The 17,527-nt window shown below is 42.8% G+C and overlaps 1 protein-coding gene across 5 annotated transcripts in view; it reads left to right on the top strand.

Annotated features, from left to right (window-relative positions):
• The window catches only part of COPS8 (COP9 signalosome subunit 8), a 430,770-nt gene that overhangs the window by 197,118 nt on the left and 216,125 nt on the right, over positions 1–17,527 (top strand). For all 5 annotated transcript variants that reach the window (XM_033944267.1, XM_033944269.1, XM_033944270.1 and 2 more), the window contains one exon: positions 8,893–8,941. In XM_033944267.1, coding sequence (XP_033800158.1) covers positions 8,893–8,941 — 49 coding nt within the window. The remainder of the gene's footprint in view (positions 1–8,892; positions 8,942–17,527) is intronic.

The following is a 17,527-nucleotide window of genomic DNA, read 5'->3' as shown; positions in this document are numbered from 1 at the left end:
TATTAATTAAAATAAAATAAAAACATACAGAAGAATAGATTATTGAGCAGAGGAGAGGAAGAGACCAGCGCCAGGGTTCCCGTTGTCCCGGCCAAAGAGAGGAGCAGCGTCGGGCCAAGCACAGCAGGGGAAGCGGCGAGAAAGGAAGCAGTAGGCTCGGGGAAGCGGCGAGAGTTCGCTCCGCCCACCCCCACCGCGTCAGAGGCTGCGCCGGACTCCCCCTTGATAGGGGAGGAGCCAGCGCGGCACACGCGGCAGAGGAGAGCAAAGGAGAGGAAGAGACCAGCGCCAGAGTTCCCGTTGTCCCGGCCAAAGAGAGGAGCAGCGTCGGGCCAAGCACAGCAGGGGAAGCGGCAAGAAAGGAAGCAGTAGGCTCGGGGAAGCGGCGAGAGTTCGCTCCGCCCACCCCCACCGCGTCAGAGGCTGCGCCGGACTCCCCCTTAAAAGGGGCGGAGCCAACGGCGCCCAGCTGTTCGGCGCGCGGCGAAGGCGAGCGGTAAAGGCGCTCGCCTTAGCGAGAGCGCCTTTGCGAAGGGCCTTGCAAGGGACGAGTATCTACTATCAAGAACACTGAGGAGGACTGAACGGTAAGGAAGCGACAAACACAAAAGGTAAGGAAGAGACAGACGCCAAGGGAACAAACCCACACATACAATCAAGGTGAGGTAGAGCGGAGACAGCACACACAAAAGAGACAGCAAGGCAAGCAACATAAGGAAGCAGCAGGAAAGGGACACAAGCACACACAAGGGAAGCAAGAAATGGAAGCCCAAGGAAGTCAGAAGGTGAGCTTTCCGGTCTTCTGTATCGGCTGCAATATGTATGACTACCTCCCTTCGGGGATCCAGGCATACATTTGCAATCGATGCATGGAGATGGATAGCTTGAAATGTCAGGTAAGACTATTGGAAGGAACAGTGATGGAACTCGAAGACAGAATCCGAGCACAGGAGAAGATGCTAGTGGAGTACAGCCCAAACGACGAGGTCAAGGAACTAGAAATGTTCATAGAGGAAGCTCATCAGCACCACGTAGAGATCCCAGGGCTGGAAAACTGTACTCAGGAAACCGATGTGAGGAGAGAAGACACCCATGCAAACACAGAAGAAACCGAAGACGAGGTAGGAGACAACCGCACATCAGGAGGAATAGTGAGAGCACAGGAAGACATTGTCCCACCCAAAGAACAGGAAACAATTTCAAGAGTATCATTGGAGGAAGAAGACTGGCCCTACTCCAAGGACGTTGACCTACGCCCCCCAAGGAACCCCCGAATAAAGAAGATGGGGATCATCGTAGGCGACTCCATTATACGACATGTGGACAGCCACACCGCAGGAGGAAGAGAGGACAGAGTCGTCACCTGTCTGCCTGGAGCAAGAGTGAAGGATGTGACCAACAGGATCTCCAGGATCATAGATGGCGCACGTGGAGAGGACACCGCTGTGCTTATCCACGTGGGAACAAATGATGTGAGCGGGCGGAAGTATGACAGGGAAGAGCTGAAGGGCCAGCTCCGCTCACTCGGAAGACAACTGAAGATCAGGGAGGTGAAGGTGGCCTTCTCTGAGATCCTCCCAGTACCAAGAGCGGATGGAAAGAGACAAGGGGAATTGCAAGTAATCAATGCCTGGATGAGACGATGGTGCGAAGAAGAAGGCTTTGACTTCGTGCGCAACTGGACGGCGTTCTGGGGAAAAAGCAAGTACTACAGAAGGGACGGACTACACCTCAACAAGGAAGGAGCAAGAGTTTTGGCAGGCAACATGAAGAAGGCAATCGAGAAGGCTTTAAACTGAAAGATAGGGGAAAGCCGACAGTCGACCACCGGTCGATGGCACGGATAGCAGGATGCCCCGACGAAGAAGCCAAGGAAAACTACTCCTACACAAGAGAAGACGACCTCACAGCCAATAAGGGAGAAAAAGCAGGAAGGGACAATTCAGACACAGGAGGGGACGACCATACAGCAAACAAGGGTGATAACACAGGAGCAGTAAAGGATATCGTAATTGAAACTACAGGGACGGCCAAGAGTAGAAGGTCCAAAAAGGTAACACGAAGGGAACTTAGATGTATGTATACGAATGCTAGAAGTCTAGGTAATAAAATGGGGGAACTAGAGACAATAGCAAGACATGACATATTGGATATCATTGGCATAACAGAAACATGGTGGAATGAAGAAAACAAATGGGACACAGTACTACAGGGATACAAGCTGTATAGAAGAGATCGAGTAGGGCAGAAAGGTGGAGGTATTGCTCTATATGTTAAGGAGGGAATAGATTCTGTTGAAATGGTTACAACAGAAATGAAAGAGAAGCTTGAGTCACTCTGGATCAAGATTCCTGGTCAATATGGCGCAGATACGAAAATTGGCCTTTACTATCGTCCCCCAGGACAGGCGGAGGAAACTGACTCAGAAATGATGGAGGAAATCAAACAAGAATGCAAGACAGGCAATATAATTATATTGGGAGACTTCAATTTCCCAGGGATAGACTGGAAACTAGCAACCTCCAACTGCGGCAAGGAGGCCAAGTTCCTGGAGGTGCTAGGGGATTGCTTCCTGGAACAAATGGTAAAAGAGCCGACAAGAGGCAACACCACCTTGGACTTGGTCCTAAATGGCCTCACGGGACCGATAACAGAAGTGGAAGTCATGGTTCCACTGGGAACGAGTGATCACAATGTAATCAACTTTAAACTTGACATCGGGAAAGGGAAACATGCCAAAACCTTAACCACCACCTTGAACTTTAAAAAGGGTAAATACGATCGCATGAGAGCCATGGTAGAAAAACGACTCGAGAAGAAGGTGGACAAACTTGAAACGGTAGATCAGGCATGGTCCCTACTGAAAAATACTATCACAGAAGCACAAGATCTCTACATTCCGAGGATTTCCAAAGATCGGAGATCAAAGAGCAAAAGAGAACCGACATGGCTTACCAAACAGGTGAAGGAAGCCATAAAAGAAAAGAAGGACTCTTTCAAAAAATGGAAATACATAAAGACAACCGAAGCCTGGAACAAACATAAAGATGATCAGAAGAAATGTCACAAGGCGGTGAGGGATGCAAAACAGGAATATGAGGAAAAAATAGCCCAGGAGGCCAAAAACTTCAAGCCCTTCTTTAGATACGTGAAAGGGAAAAAACCTGCAAAAGAGGCAGTGGGACCCTTGGACGACCAGGGAAGAAAAGGGTACATCAAGGAAGATAAACAAATCGCTGACAAACTAAATTCCTTCTTTGCGTCCGTCTTTACGAAGGAGGACACCTCAACAATACCTGAAGCGGAGAAAGTGTTTGCAGGAGAAATAGAAGACAGCCTCACCACAGTTGAAGTGGACTTAGACCAGATATACTATCAGATCGACAAACTTAAAAGTGACAAATCCCCTGGACCGGATGGAATTCACCCGAGAGTCTTAAAGGAATTGAAGGTTGAAATCGGAGAGTTATTGCAAAAACTTGCAAACCTGACAATCAGAACTGGACAGATACCGGATGACTGGAGGATAGCGAACGTCACCCCAATTTTCAAAAAAGGATCGAGAGGGGAACCGGGCAACTATAGACCTGTGAGTCTTACGTCTGTCCCCGGCAAGATGGTTGAAGCACTGATCAAGGATAGCATGGTCCGGCACTTGGACGCACACAAATTGATGAAACCCAGTCAACATGGATTCAGGTACGTTAGATAGATTGTGAGCCCACCGGGACAGAGAGGGAAAATGCTTGAGTACCTGATTGTAAAAAACCGCTTAGATAACCTTGATAGGCGGTATATAAAATCCTAATAAACTTGAAACTTGAATAATAAACTTGAAATCATGTTTGACGAATTTACTCCAATTTTTTGAGACCGTGAACGAGCAAATTGATAGTGGGAAGCCGGTGGACATAATATACTTGGACTTCCAAAAAGCGTTCGACAAAGTTCCACACGAAAGACTTCTCAGGAAACTACAAAGCCATGGCATAGAGGGGGATATACAAAGATGGATAGGGAAATGGCTGGAAAACCGAAAGCAGAGAGTGGGCATAAATGGGAAGTTCTCCGACTGGGAGAAAGTGACTAGTGGTGTACCCCAGGGCTCTGTACTTGGGCCGATCCTTTTTAATATTTATATCAATGACCTGGAGGAAGGAACATCCAGTGAGATCATCAAGTTTGCAGACGATACAAAACTATGCCGGGCGATCAGATCGCAGGATGATAGAGAGAAACTCCAGAGCGACCTGTGTCGGTTAGAAACATGGGCGGAGAAATGGCAGATGAAGTTCAATGTGGAGAAATGCAAGGTAATGCATCTAGGCAATAAGAATAAGGAATACGAGTATACAATGTCAGGTGCAACTCTGGGGAAGAGTGAACAAGAAAAGGACCTGAGTGTACTGATAGATAGGTCCCTGAAGCCGTCGGCACAATGCGCGGCAGCGGCAAAGAAGGCAAATAGAATGTTGGGCATGATAAAGAAAGGAATCTCGAGTAGATCGGAGAAAGTTATAATGCCGCTTTATAGGGCAATGGTCAGACCACACTTGGAATACTGCGTCCAACATTGGTCTCCCTACCTAAAGAAGGATATAAAACTACTGGAGAGGGTGCAGAGACGAGCAACAAAACTGGTGAAGGGTATGGAGAAACTGGAATACGAGGACAGACTTATAACACTAGGATTGTTCTCCCTTGAGAAAAGGAGACTGCGTGGGGATATGATCGAGACCTTCAAAATACTGAAAGGAATCGACAAAATAGAGCAGAGAAGATTATTTACATTGTCCAATTTGACACGGACTAGAGGACATGTAATGAAGCTAAGGGGGGACAGGTTCAGGACTAATGTCAGGAAGTTCTGCTTCACTCAGAGAGTGGTTGACACCTGGAATGCCCTCCCAGATGAGATTATTGCGGAATCAACCGTCCTAGGCTTCAAGAGCAAACTAGATGCATATCTCCTTAAGAGAGGCATATAAGGATATGGTGGACTATAAATTACGACAGGTGTACACCTGGCAGGGCCTCCGCGTGTGCGGATCGCCGGACTTGATGGACCGAAGGTCTGATCCGGAGATGGCAGTTCTTATGTTCTTATGAGCTTCCCGGTTGATTGCAAGAACCAACAGCACTGTTCCTTTTTTTTAAATTCATCCGCGTCAAGTTTCATCGGCGTAATCAATCTCTTAGGCTAAACTTCAACATACAGGAACCAGGAAAGATTTTCACTATCCCTTTTATGAAAACAGCAGCAGCCAACAGAAATCCAGGATGGATCACTATCCATCTTGAAAATGATCTTTCTAGCGCAGATTACATTTGTAAAACTCCTCTCACCTCTTTCATCCAACGGACAGTCTGCCGAGCTCTATCATGACACCATACTTCGTTGCATCAGGATCCTACCTTCTATTTGCCACATTGCCGCTCTCATCAGAAAAAACATAAATCCAGGACAAATCATTGTTCGGCACGGGGAAGACCAGCTCCATCACAGCTCCAATGCACACATGTCATAGCACCTCCCGCACATCTGCTGACTTCCTCTAGGACTCCAAACCGCTCGGCACCTCGCATCTCCCAATCACCATCAAAAATGACATCATTTCCATCTGAGGGGGCAGGATCCATCACCAATAATGCACCGGAATACAACATCTCCAGGCCTGGTTCCGATCCTCTATGCCAGGGGTATCCAACCTGTGGCCCGAGGGCCGCATGCGGCCCTGTGAAGTATTTTGTGTGGCCCCGATTGAGGGCGATGCTGTGTTTTCCTCTGCTGCCCCCGGGTGTTTACTGTCTTGCCGGCTCCCTCCTTTGTCTTGCTGCAGTGTTTGCGTGGCCCCAGAAATTTTTTTTTCGGCCAATGTGGCCCAGGGAAGCCAAAAGGTTGGACACCCCTGCTCTATGCTGATCCGTAACCATATTCTCAAACAGGATCCCTTCTGAGGCAGTTCTGTCGATATAACAATTATGCTAACAGTAGCAGAAGATTCAAGAGATGGCCCGCAGGATTTCAGGCCCCACATTAGAACGAAGGCCTCCTCGAATGTTCCTTTCACCCCCTCGTCATCAGGTATAAATTTACATATGATTATGATAGTTAGATGGAATTCTCCTTTCGATGTAGATTTTTCTCCTATTTTGAATAAAAAATAAACTGCTCACAGAGTTCTTTTGCAGTTTAAAAAAAACTGTATACTCTTGGAACATCAGATTTCATATATTCCACAAACAAGACCCGAAAGGTTCCCCCCCCCCTGACAATACCTCCCCCCCTCCCCAATCTGGCCCCCTCATGAGGCCTGCCCCTTTTTCTTCCCCTCTTTCCGCATCCTCGGTCTAGTTCAAATTAAGCTGATAAATAATTGAAACTATGTTACTCTGTAATTCTAATAACAAATCTGTAATTCTAATAACAAATCTGTAATTCTAATAACAACTCTGTAATTCTGACAAATAATTGTAAATCTGCCTGTCTATGCAGATCCTAATGTAACTCAATGTAAACCGCCTTGAACTCACATGGGTATGGCGGTATATAAAAATAAACTATTATTATTATTATTATTATTATTAAAACCAAAAACATTTGATTAATCTTTTAATTTTCTTAAGATCAGGAAGCCATCAAAATGAAAATCCAATATTTTCCCTTACATGATTGTTCCATCAAATCATTGGTGTTTCTTGAGATGACAAAAATTCCTTTAATTTTTTTGGCTCCTCAAATTGGTAAAACTTTCCTTTAAATGTGACCCTCATCAAAGCAGGGTAATAAAGTCCATACTTGGCCCCAATATCCCTTAATGGTTGCCTTAATTGCAGAAATTGCTTACGCAGCTGCACAGTTTCTTTGGCAAAGTCTGGGACAAATATTAACTTTGAGTCATTATAAGTCAAGTTTTTTGTTTCCTTTGCCACTTTTAAAATTTCTAGTACATGTTGAAATCTTAGTAAACGTAATATTAATGGCCTGGGTTTTATCCTGGTTTTGAGGTCTCTTCCCTGGGATCCTGTGAGCTCTTTCTATTTCAACTGGCATTTTTACCTTGATAGGTAGTATTTTTGGTATTAATTCTTCAAGAAAAGATATTATGTTTCTTCCTTCAGTCCCTTCCTTTAAACCAAGGATTCTTATATTCTGCCTTCTCGAATGGTTCTCAATATCTGTCATCTTTTTAATTTCTTTTAGGATTTTATGATCTTCTTTGTATTCCTTCTGTACTTGTTCAATTTTCTCCACTCTGTCTTCTACTTTATCCATTCTGTTGTTAATCACATCAAACTTATTCATAATCTCCATTTCTTTCTTCAACCCAGCAAGGTTAAACTCATTACTCCATTACTTCAATTATATCCAGAGCGTCCATTGGTAAAGGGGTCTCACTAGAAGTATGTGGATTCTCTTTTAATCTTTTTATTTTTCCTGCAGACTTTGTAGATTTTCTTGTAACTTCTGCTTGCTAGAAGCCATAAGTACTGAATTTTTCAGATGAATAGAAGAAAAGTTATGACTTTGAAATCCAACAATTTATGCCTAGAGGAGGGAGCACAACAGCTAACCAGCCATCTACCACATCTCCAAGTTCCGGAATCTGCTTTGTGTTTTTTAAAATTTTATTGTTGGTAGATCATTTTGATTTGGTCATTTTAAAAGTAGCTCGCAAGCCAAAAAAGTGTGGGCACCCCTGCACTAGAGGGTCATGTGACAACACACAAAATTAGGGCTTTTCGCCATTCTACTCCCATTGAATACATTTGTAAAGCAGCTACTTGGCCTTCAGTTCATATGTTCATATCCCATTATTGTCTGGGTGCTCATTCCAGACGGTATAGCCAGTTTAGCCAAGCAGTTCTTCAGAATTTGTTTTCTAATTAAATGCCAACCAACCCACCATCCACTGGCTTTCAGCTAGGGAGTCCCATCTGTGAAAATATGCTGCCTGATTGCCCTGGGATAAAGCACAGTCCCTGTTATACAGGTAAGTAACTGTACTTTAGCTGAGCTGTCATATGTAAGCTTTTTTGCAGAGTTCTTATCTGTAAGTAAGAGCAAACATGAATAAGAATTCCATAATTTAGCCAGCTGTTTGAGCACATTTTGACCATTTTAAAATAGAGAACACTGAAGAGCAAATATTTTGGGTTTCAAACAGCAGCCTGGAATTTAGAAATTTAATCTTCGGAACCCTATTCGGTACACTTATGTGGAGTGCATTACTCCAAAATAGATGATGGTTGAAAAGGCTAGTTGATCCTGCCAGACTTCTAGTTTTTCCTGATCACATTGCTAACAGTAAAAACAAATAGAAGACTGTAGAGTGCAATGTACAAGGTGATTCTTGCACCTTATACATTGCACTCTGCAGTCTTCTCTTTGTTTTTGGTGTTCGCCTTTTACTGCAGACCTGTTGAATTTTTCTTTGTTTTGCACATTGCTAAAAGTACCACCTGCCAACAGTAGATTGTAGCTACAGCTCCTTATCAAAGATTGTTTTTTTCATTGTACATGACCATTCTGGATAGCTAAGTTTGCAAGATCTGCTGTCTTGTGTTACATTCGATATACCTTTTTATCTGTCCATCTGCAAGGTTCTACAGTAATACACTACCCTTAGTGACTCTTGTATCTGTTAAGTGCATATCTAGCTTTCTAGGTCCTAGTGACCTTTCTGAATTGTTCTACCACCACTGACAAGCTCACAATTAAGTATATATGAAATCTTCTAAGCTCTTTCTTACCATATTTTGAAGATTATAAATGACCATTGTAGAAAGGCAAGCCATGTTTTCTTTCCATGGGATTGTTTTCTTTCAGAAGTATGTTGATATAGATTTGATTTTTTTTCTTTAATTTTGAGATTTGTTTGTTTTAATTAGGGATAATGCACGATATCTTTGGAAAAGAATTCCCCCTGCTATCAGATCTGTGAGTATTTTTCCTTTTTAATTTATGTATAACATTTTTTACTTTAGCAGTAACAATACAAACGCCAGTGAAACAATTCATATAAACTAGTGATGCAGAATATTAATGTCAAAAATTACTGATTGGAATTTAAGTTGTTACATACCATGAATTACAAAGAAATCAAATTAGCCAAAATACCCTCTGTCTTCCATTCCACTCCTACAGTACAAGTGAAATACATTAACAAATAAAACTGTACAAACCCAAAACAGATAAAGAACAGTAAAGGCATTATCCTAGGACAAGCAGGCAGAATATTCTCACATGTGGGGGAGAGTGTGGATCAGTATTTAAAGCTACAGCCTCAGCGCCCTGGGGTTGTGGGTTCAAAATCTTTGTGACCGTGGGCAAGTCACTTAATACCCCCATTGCCCCTGGTATGTAAGATAGATTGTGAACCTGCCAGGACAGACAGGGAAAAATACTTGGGTACCTGAATAAATTTATGTAAACCATTCTGAGCTCCCCTGGGTGAATGGTATAGAAAATTGAATAATAAATAAATAAATGTGGGTGATGTTATCCATAGAGCTATTCAAGCCAGGCTGGGAGACTTGAACAGTGGAGCCGAAAGAATTGCCAGAATGGAAACTCTCTCCCAACATAACTGGGCTTGAGACTCCGTTCTGTGAATTCAAATAACAGACATGAGAGAGCCAATTCAAGCCATCACAATTTCAGTGCTCTCCAAAGGGAGACATCTAAGACAAACAGATTTATACCTTATGTGACATCATTTGTAATGGTTTCCGTATCTACTGTTTCTATTATTTGTGATTTTTTGGCCGCTGGCTCCTCCTCCCTAAAATACATCATCACTATACTTTTTTCCTTTAATTGAACAGTATCGATAAAAAAGTTTATCACTTACCATTACTGTACTGTAACTCTGAAAATCGCTGCTTCCATGCTTTCTCCCAACTCCATCTTCAGCTTCAATATTTCCTAATGTGCACTCATAAAAACGCTGCTTCCCAGCATCCCTAGAGAGAAAGTTTTCTTCCCAGCATGCCTGAAATTGCTGCCTGCCCTGAAATCGCTGGTTGGCTTGCTGCCTGCAGTGAAATCAGGAACAGATCAGATCAAAGCGCAAGAGTTAAAGTGCTCCCAAAAAGGAAAAAAAGGAAAAACCTTACAAGAAAAGGTAGAATTACTGGATATGCTTCAGAGACTAAAGTCATCCTCTGCTGTTGCTTGACATTATGGCATAAATGAGCCAACCATTAGGTACATAAAAAAAATGAAAAAAAACATCCGTGAAGCTGTTGCAGCACCAGCGGCTGCGAAGATATTACATGTGCGAGATGCTAGTCTCTCTCGTACAGAAGCTGCAACATTTCTGTGGGTGCAGGATTGCTACAAAAAGAGAATCACTGTAGACTCTGTGATGATAAGAGCAAAGGCTAAATCTTTATATGAAAACTTGAAAAACAGAGAAGGTGAAAGTTCGCAATCCGCCGACTTTCTGGCCAGTAAAGGGTGGTTTGATAAATTCCATCACAGGTATGGCCTGCAGACTGTGAGAGTGACAGGAGAAGCAGCATCTGCCAACCAAGAGGTGGCTAGAGAGTTCCCTGCTACTTTTAAGGCAATTATTGAAGAAAAGGGATATGAACCTGAGCAGGCATTCAATGCCGATGAAACTGCTCTATTTTGGAAGAAAATGCCACAGAGGACTTTCATTAGCAAAGAGGATAAGCAAGCACCAGGTTTCAAGCCTGCGAGGGATAGATTAACCATGCTCCTTTGTGCAAATGCAGTAGGCTATATGATAAAGCCAACTCTGATTTATAAAGCTGCAAATCCCTGAGCCTTGAAGGGAAAAGATAAGTTCCAGCTGCCTGTTTACTGGATGAGCAACAAGAAGGCTTGGACAGTCAGAGCTCTGTTCCTAGAATGGTTTCATCATTGTTTTGTGCCCGAAGTAAGAAAATACCTGGCCAATAAAGGAATTGAATTTAATGCTCTGTTGATATTGGACAATGTTCCTGGCCACCCAGACACACATGAGTTCCACATTGATGGTGCTGAGATCGTCTGCTTGCTCCCCAACACATCTATCATCCAGCCTCTCGACCAGGGGGTAATAAGAACCTTCAAAGCACATTACACACAGTGTTCATTAGAGAGGATTGTCCACGCTATGGATGAAGGCCACAATGTTGAGAACATCATGAAAAATTGGAAGGCATTCACTATTGCAGATGCCATAAATATTATTTAAAGAGCGTTGAAAGCAGTCAAGCCAGAGACAGTGAACTTGTGCTAGAAGAATCTTTGGCCTGAATGTGTAAAAAAAAGATAACACTATCAATATCACAGAGCAAGGCCAAGAAATTATTGAAAACATTGACTTGGCAAAGCAGGTGGGTGGGGAAGGCTTTGAAGATATGGAGGATATTCAAGACTTAATAGACACCAGATCAACTGAACTAACGGAAGATGATCTCATTGACCTAACTGCTCCTGAAGGAGAGGCAATACTAGATGAAGAGGAGGAAGGAGGATTAGAAGACTTGATAGAAGACAAGTTTACACTGGATAATATTGCAGAGGGCATACGCAGGCTCAAAGGTGCGATTGATTTTTTTCTATGACATCGACCCATCCATGGTATATGTGCTAAAGGTGAGGGAGTTAGCAGAAGCAACGATTTCTATATACAAAAATATATACAAAGAGATGATGAAGCAGAAGGCCCAGACAGAAAACACAATGTATTTCCCAAGGATACCTAGAGTCAGTGCCTCTCCCTCCACTGCCTCACAATCCACTAGTTCTACCCATGAGGAGTCATCCCCTTTGTCTCTTCATCATCCTCCTACTGAAGACCCACTTCCACTGCATAAGGAGGCCCCTGGTGCTTATTTATCCTCTTCATCTCCTCCTTCTGCAAAACTTGTACAGGACGATGAGGATGAAGACACTGCCTGAGTATTCTAGTATTGAACTTTAACTCTCAGTACTGTATTTGAACTTTTTGTTTGCCCAGGAAATATGACTGTACTGTACAGGTATTGTTGTACAGTATACTGTTATAAAAATTTGAGAATACTGTACTTGAACTTTAACTCTCAGTACTGTATTTGAACTTTTTGTTTGCCCAGGAAATATGACTGTACAGTTGTATATAGCAATAAAAAATTGATAATTTTAAAAGTAGTAATAGTGGCAGCTTATTTCAATAGAACGGTAGTAATAGTGGCAGAGTAACTTAAAAACCGCAAATAATTTTTTAATATGTTATTTGTGGTTTCATTAGTAAGAATGGTGGCAGATTTCCTAAAACCGTGAATAACATTGAAAAGTTATTTGCATTTTTTTCATATTCGCGCCTACATCCGCAACGTATCCACCGCGAATACAGAGGAAGAAATGTACAGTGACACAGTTGATCAATTTTTAAACCCAGCAGGTGGCAGTGTTTCACTTTTTATTCAATGACTTCTAAATAACTTTTGACCTATTTGACTTTTTCAAACATTAATCATGTCAGCAAAGGCCTACTTCCTAATCTATAGAAACACACATCCTAACTTCTGTATGAACTCCCAATTAGCTTTGTGTGTTGTAATCTACAAGGAACAGACTTCCTTTCTTTTTTTTTTTTTCAGTTCAATATTTTTATTAAGTATTGAAAAATTACAAAAAGCAGTTGAAATACAAAAAAACAGAAAGAAACAAGTGTACAATGATCTCATGCTAAACAATACAATCAGAATAGGAGATAGTAAACTCTCAATCAGCATGAAGAAACTTAGATCATTATAAAGAATAGAACATAGAACATAGAAACATAGAAAGATGACGGCAGAAAAGGGCTACAGCCCACCAAGTCTGCCCACTATTTTGTCCCACCCCATCAAGTTTGAGTGCTAATGACCCAATTCCTTAGCTCGACCTCCTTAGGGATCCCACGTGGATGTCCCATTTATTTTTAAAGTCGAGTACACTGGTGGCCTTGACCACTTGCACCGGAAGTTTGTTCCAGTGATCTACCACCCGTTCTGTAAAGAAATACTTCCTGGTGTCACCATTAAATTTCCCTCCTCTGAGTTTGAACGGGTGCCCCCTTGTGACCGAGGGTCCCCTGGGGAAGAATATATCGCTTTCCGCCTTGACACGACCTGTGATGTATTTAAACGTCTCAATCATGTCTCCCCTTTCTCTACGCTCCTCAAGAGTATAGAGATGCAGTTTGTCCAGTCTTTCCTCGTATGGGAGACTCCCGAGTCCGGAGACCATTCTAGTGGCCATTCGTTGGACTGACTCAGCTCGAAGCACGTCTTTTTGGTAGTGTGGTCTCCAAAACTGCACACAGTATTCCAGGTGAGGTCTCACCATGGCTCTGTAGAGCGGCATCATGACTTCAGGTTGACGGCTGACGAAGCCTCTATTGATACATCCCAACATTTGCCTTGCCTTGGATGAGGCTTGCTCCACTTGTTTGGCAGCCTTCATGTCTGAACTGACGATCACACCCAAGTCCCGTTCTTCTGAAGTTCTAGCTAGTGTTTCTCCATTCAAGGTGTAAGTTTTGCATGGATTTCCGCAGCCGAGATGCATGACCTTACATTTCTTAGCGTTGAAGCCCAGCTGCCATGTCGAGGACCAGTTTTCCAGCATGATCAGATCCTGCGTCATACTATCCTTAAGATTGTTTTCACTTACTATATTACACAGTTTGGCGTCGTCGGCGAACAGTGTTACTTTACCCTGAAGTAACACTGTTCGCCGACGACGCCAAACTGTGTAATATAGTAAGAATCCACAATATGAAAACTGCTAAAGAAAATGGAAAATAAGAAGAGAAGAAGAAAAGAAGGAGGAAAGAGGTAGAGAAGAAGAGAAGAGAAGAAGAAAAAGAGTAGACAGGAGTGTCTATTTAGTAGACTGAACGTACAAATCCAGAAATGTCCAGGGAGATTTGTGACGGACTAGCCGAGTGGAAAGCTGGGATATACTTTTCTTTTCATACGCATAGGACTCAAATTTATGGTACATGCTTAGGGAGTTCCACCAAAAGGTGTAGTCCAGTAGTGAAGGAGCCTTCCAGTTTTTCAGAATGTGCATAAGAGCAGTCACAACCATGGCATCGATGAGTTTTGCGGGACAGGTCGACTGAGCAAAACATGGATGTTGAGATCGAAGAATTATAATGTCCAAGGAAATCTCAGCTGAGCAGTGAGTAATAGATTTTACGGTGTCCCAGATACGAGTCCAGAAGGAGCGAACCTCAGTGCAGTTAAAAAGCATATGATCGAGAGTACCAGGATTTTTCAAACAGTTCCAGCATGTGGGGTCTTGCTTTAATTTGGCTTTCCACATACGAAATGGAGTCCATACCGCATTCCACATAACAAAGAACATTGACTGTGAGACTCTAGAGGACATGAGAGGTCGATTTGTTGAAGACCAAAAAAGATCCCAGTCAACCTCAGATAGCGGAGTTGTCAGTATAGAGGTCCAATGTTGCATGGATTGAGGAGAGAAAGTAAAGGTATGATCCCTCAGGATGCTATAAAAGAGGGATTAATGCAAATTAATGCCAATTTGGACCAATGGCACACAGTATGTATGGATGTCATAAAATCATAGTGGATGGATAGCAAAGAAATGGCTTTGGTGAGAGAGAGCCACTGTGAATGGGCAGATAGAGGCAGCGGGTAGGTAGAGCAAAGTGTTTCAAAAGGAACCAGAGAAGTGGGAGTAGTCAACTGGTGGAGAAACCACAAACCAGCCCGCTGCCATCTTTTCCATGAAAAAGATTTGCCATTATGTTGGAGCTTAGAGTTGTTCCAGATGGACATATCTGGACCATCTCTAATAGAGATCTCTGCCATTGTGTCCAGAAGATGGATGGCATGCCGCGTTGCACCTAGCAAGGAGTACTTCCTCAGCATTCTGGGTATGGGCACAGTGGTTAAGCAAGAAATGTGCAAAGGAGCACAAATATAGTGCTCCAGTTCAAGCCAGGGTGGCGGGTCTTGAGGAAGAGGTTCAATGATCCATTGAGCTCCATATTTGGCCAGGGAAGCAACATAATAAAAATAGAAGTCGGGTAGGTTCAAGCCACCATTAATTCTAGAGGCCTTCAGCTTGGCTAGAGCTATACGAGGCTTTTTCTTGTTCCAAATAAAATCGGAGATTTTTGTATTGAGCCATTTAAAAAAGGTCTTCCGACACAGAGAAGGAAGCATGGAGAGAGTGTAATTTATTTGTGGGGCGAGAGTCATCTTAACGGAAACTATTCTACCCCACCAAGATAAAAAAAGTGGTGACCAGTGAGAAGTAGTGTTTAGAACTAGGTTTTTAATCTTAGATATGTTAAGATCCTGGGCATGAACCGGATCCTTATGTATGAAAACCCCCAGATATTTTACAGCATCTTGCGCCCAATGAAAGGGGAAGTTTATGAGGTCTGAGGGTAAGATATGATCATTAAGAGGAAAAATTTCCGATTTCTCCCAGTTGACTAAATAACCAGAGAGCAGAGAGTACTGAGAGACAATTTCAATGAGGGAAGGAAACGAATCAAGAGGGTCTCGAATAAAAAGAAGGACATCATCGGCGTAAGCTGCCAACTTGATTTGATGATAAGTGGAAGAGATGCCCTTAATTGAGGGACATTGTCGGATGGCGGAAAGAAGAGACTCCAGGACCAGGTTGAACAGTAAAGGCGAAAGAGGGCAACCTTGGCGAGTTCCTCTGTGGAGGGAGAATTTGATAGAGAGAGAGTTATTAATCAGAATGCGAGCCGTGGGTTGTCGATATAGGGTTTCAATCCACTCTGTGAAAAAAGGACCAAAGTTGTACCACTTTAAAACCCGGAATAGAAAAGGCCACTCTACCTGGTCGAATGCCTTTTCAGCATCAATGGCTAGTCCTATTACTGGGCTTGGGAGAGTTTTAGCATGCGCATTTATATGATGAAAGAGACGCAGATTATCTCCTATGAACCTTTGTTCATCTTTGTGAATTAGAGAAGGAATCACTTTATTGAGTCGCATAGAAAGAAGTTTGGCTAGGTCTTGTAGTCAAGGTTAAGAAGAGAAATAGGACGAAAGTTTTTGACCAGGGTGGGATCTCTATCAGGCTTTGGAATAACCACAATGGTAGCCTCAGTAAAATTGAATTGTTTGTCTGGAGTGGAGTGGAGTGGAGAAAGTCATAATATGAGAGAAGGTGAGGAGCCAAAATAGAACGAAAAAGCTTGAAAAACTCATTCGTGAATCCGTCAGGGCCCGGGGCCTTACTACTAGGTAGGGAGGATATTGCAGCTTCAATCTCAGAAATGGTTATGGGAGATTCTAAGTCCAACTTTATAGAGTCTGCTAAGGTAGGGTGGTCAATGGAAGCCAAGAAGGAGTCTATTGCCGAATCAGAGGAAGAAAAGTCAGATTTGTATAAAGTGGCATAAAAATTCTCAAATTGAGAGGAAATCAAGGGTCTGGTCGTGACCATCTGTCTGGACGAAGTTTGAACAGCTGTGATGTGCAAACATTTGGATTTAGTTCTAAGATATCTCGCCTGAGGACGCCCCATGTAGTGACCTGAAGCTGAAACAAAGAGATCTCGCCTGGCTGTACATGAAACTAAAGTGTTATATTAGTATTTAAGATTTTGGATCCGTTGGAACAGGGATGGATCATATAAATGAGCCGACATGTGTTGTAGTTCTAAAACTTTGATAGAGGATTCCAGATCTTTCTCTTTTTGCAGAGATTTCTTTTTCTGCCATGAAGCGAGTTTAATCAATTCACCTCTAAGGGAGGCTTTATACGCCTCCCAAACAATTGAGGGGCAAACTTCAGGATCCCTGGAATTGATTTCGAAGAATTCAGTAATGAAAGATTTGATTCTGTCGACAATTTCCTCATCTAGGAGAAGAGAGTTATTTAGACGCCAGGAGGGAGAATCTTTGCGGGGAGTAGAAACGGACATGTGAAGAGAGATGGCCGCATGATCAGTAAGGGAGATCGGATGTATGATAGTGTCCGTCAGGTCGTGCGTGAGGGAAAAAGACAAAAGAAAAAAATCTATTCTAGTGTAGGTATTATGTGGTGGTGAAAAATGAGAGTACTCTCTGCCCTTTGGATGGAGCAAACGCCATGGATCAACTAAGGAAAAAGCTTCCTTTAAGGCATGCAGAGCTGCGAAAGATCTGGATTTGGAAGGTTTGCAAGATGACGATCTATCAATATATATATCTTGAATTTGATTAAAGTCACCTCCCAGGATCAAAGGGTATTATCCATATTCCACTAAAGCCAGCTGAAGATCTCTGAAAAATTCCGGGTGGTCCAGAACAGGGGCGTAGATGTTGAGGAACACATAATCCACCGAGTGCAACGCAGTATGCACTAGACACCATCTTCCTTCGGGGTCTGTTGTAGAAGAGTGAATGACAAGAGACAATTTATCATTAAAAAGTATTGACACACCATTCTTTTTACGCTGAGTTGCGGGACAGTAGAGGTGAGTAGAATAGCCCCTCAACCGAAATTTCAGGGCAGCAGCAGGGGAAAGGTAGGTCTCTTGTAA

The sequence above is a fragment of the Geotrypetes seraphini genome, chromosome 5, assembly GCF_902459505.1.
Source record: "Geotrypetes seraphini chromosome 5, aGeoSer1.1, whole genome shotgun sequence".
Taxonomy (NCBI): Eukaryota; Metazoa; Chordata; class Amphibia; order Gymnophiona; family Dermophiidae; genus Geotrypetes; species Geotrypetes seraphini.
Note: the sequence above shows the minus strand (reverse complement) of the source record. Positions and strands in the feature narration are given on the sequence as shown.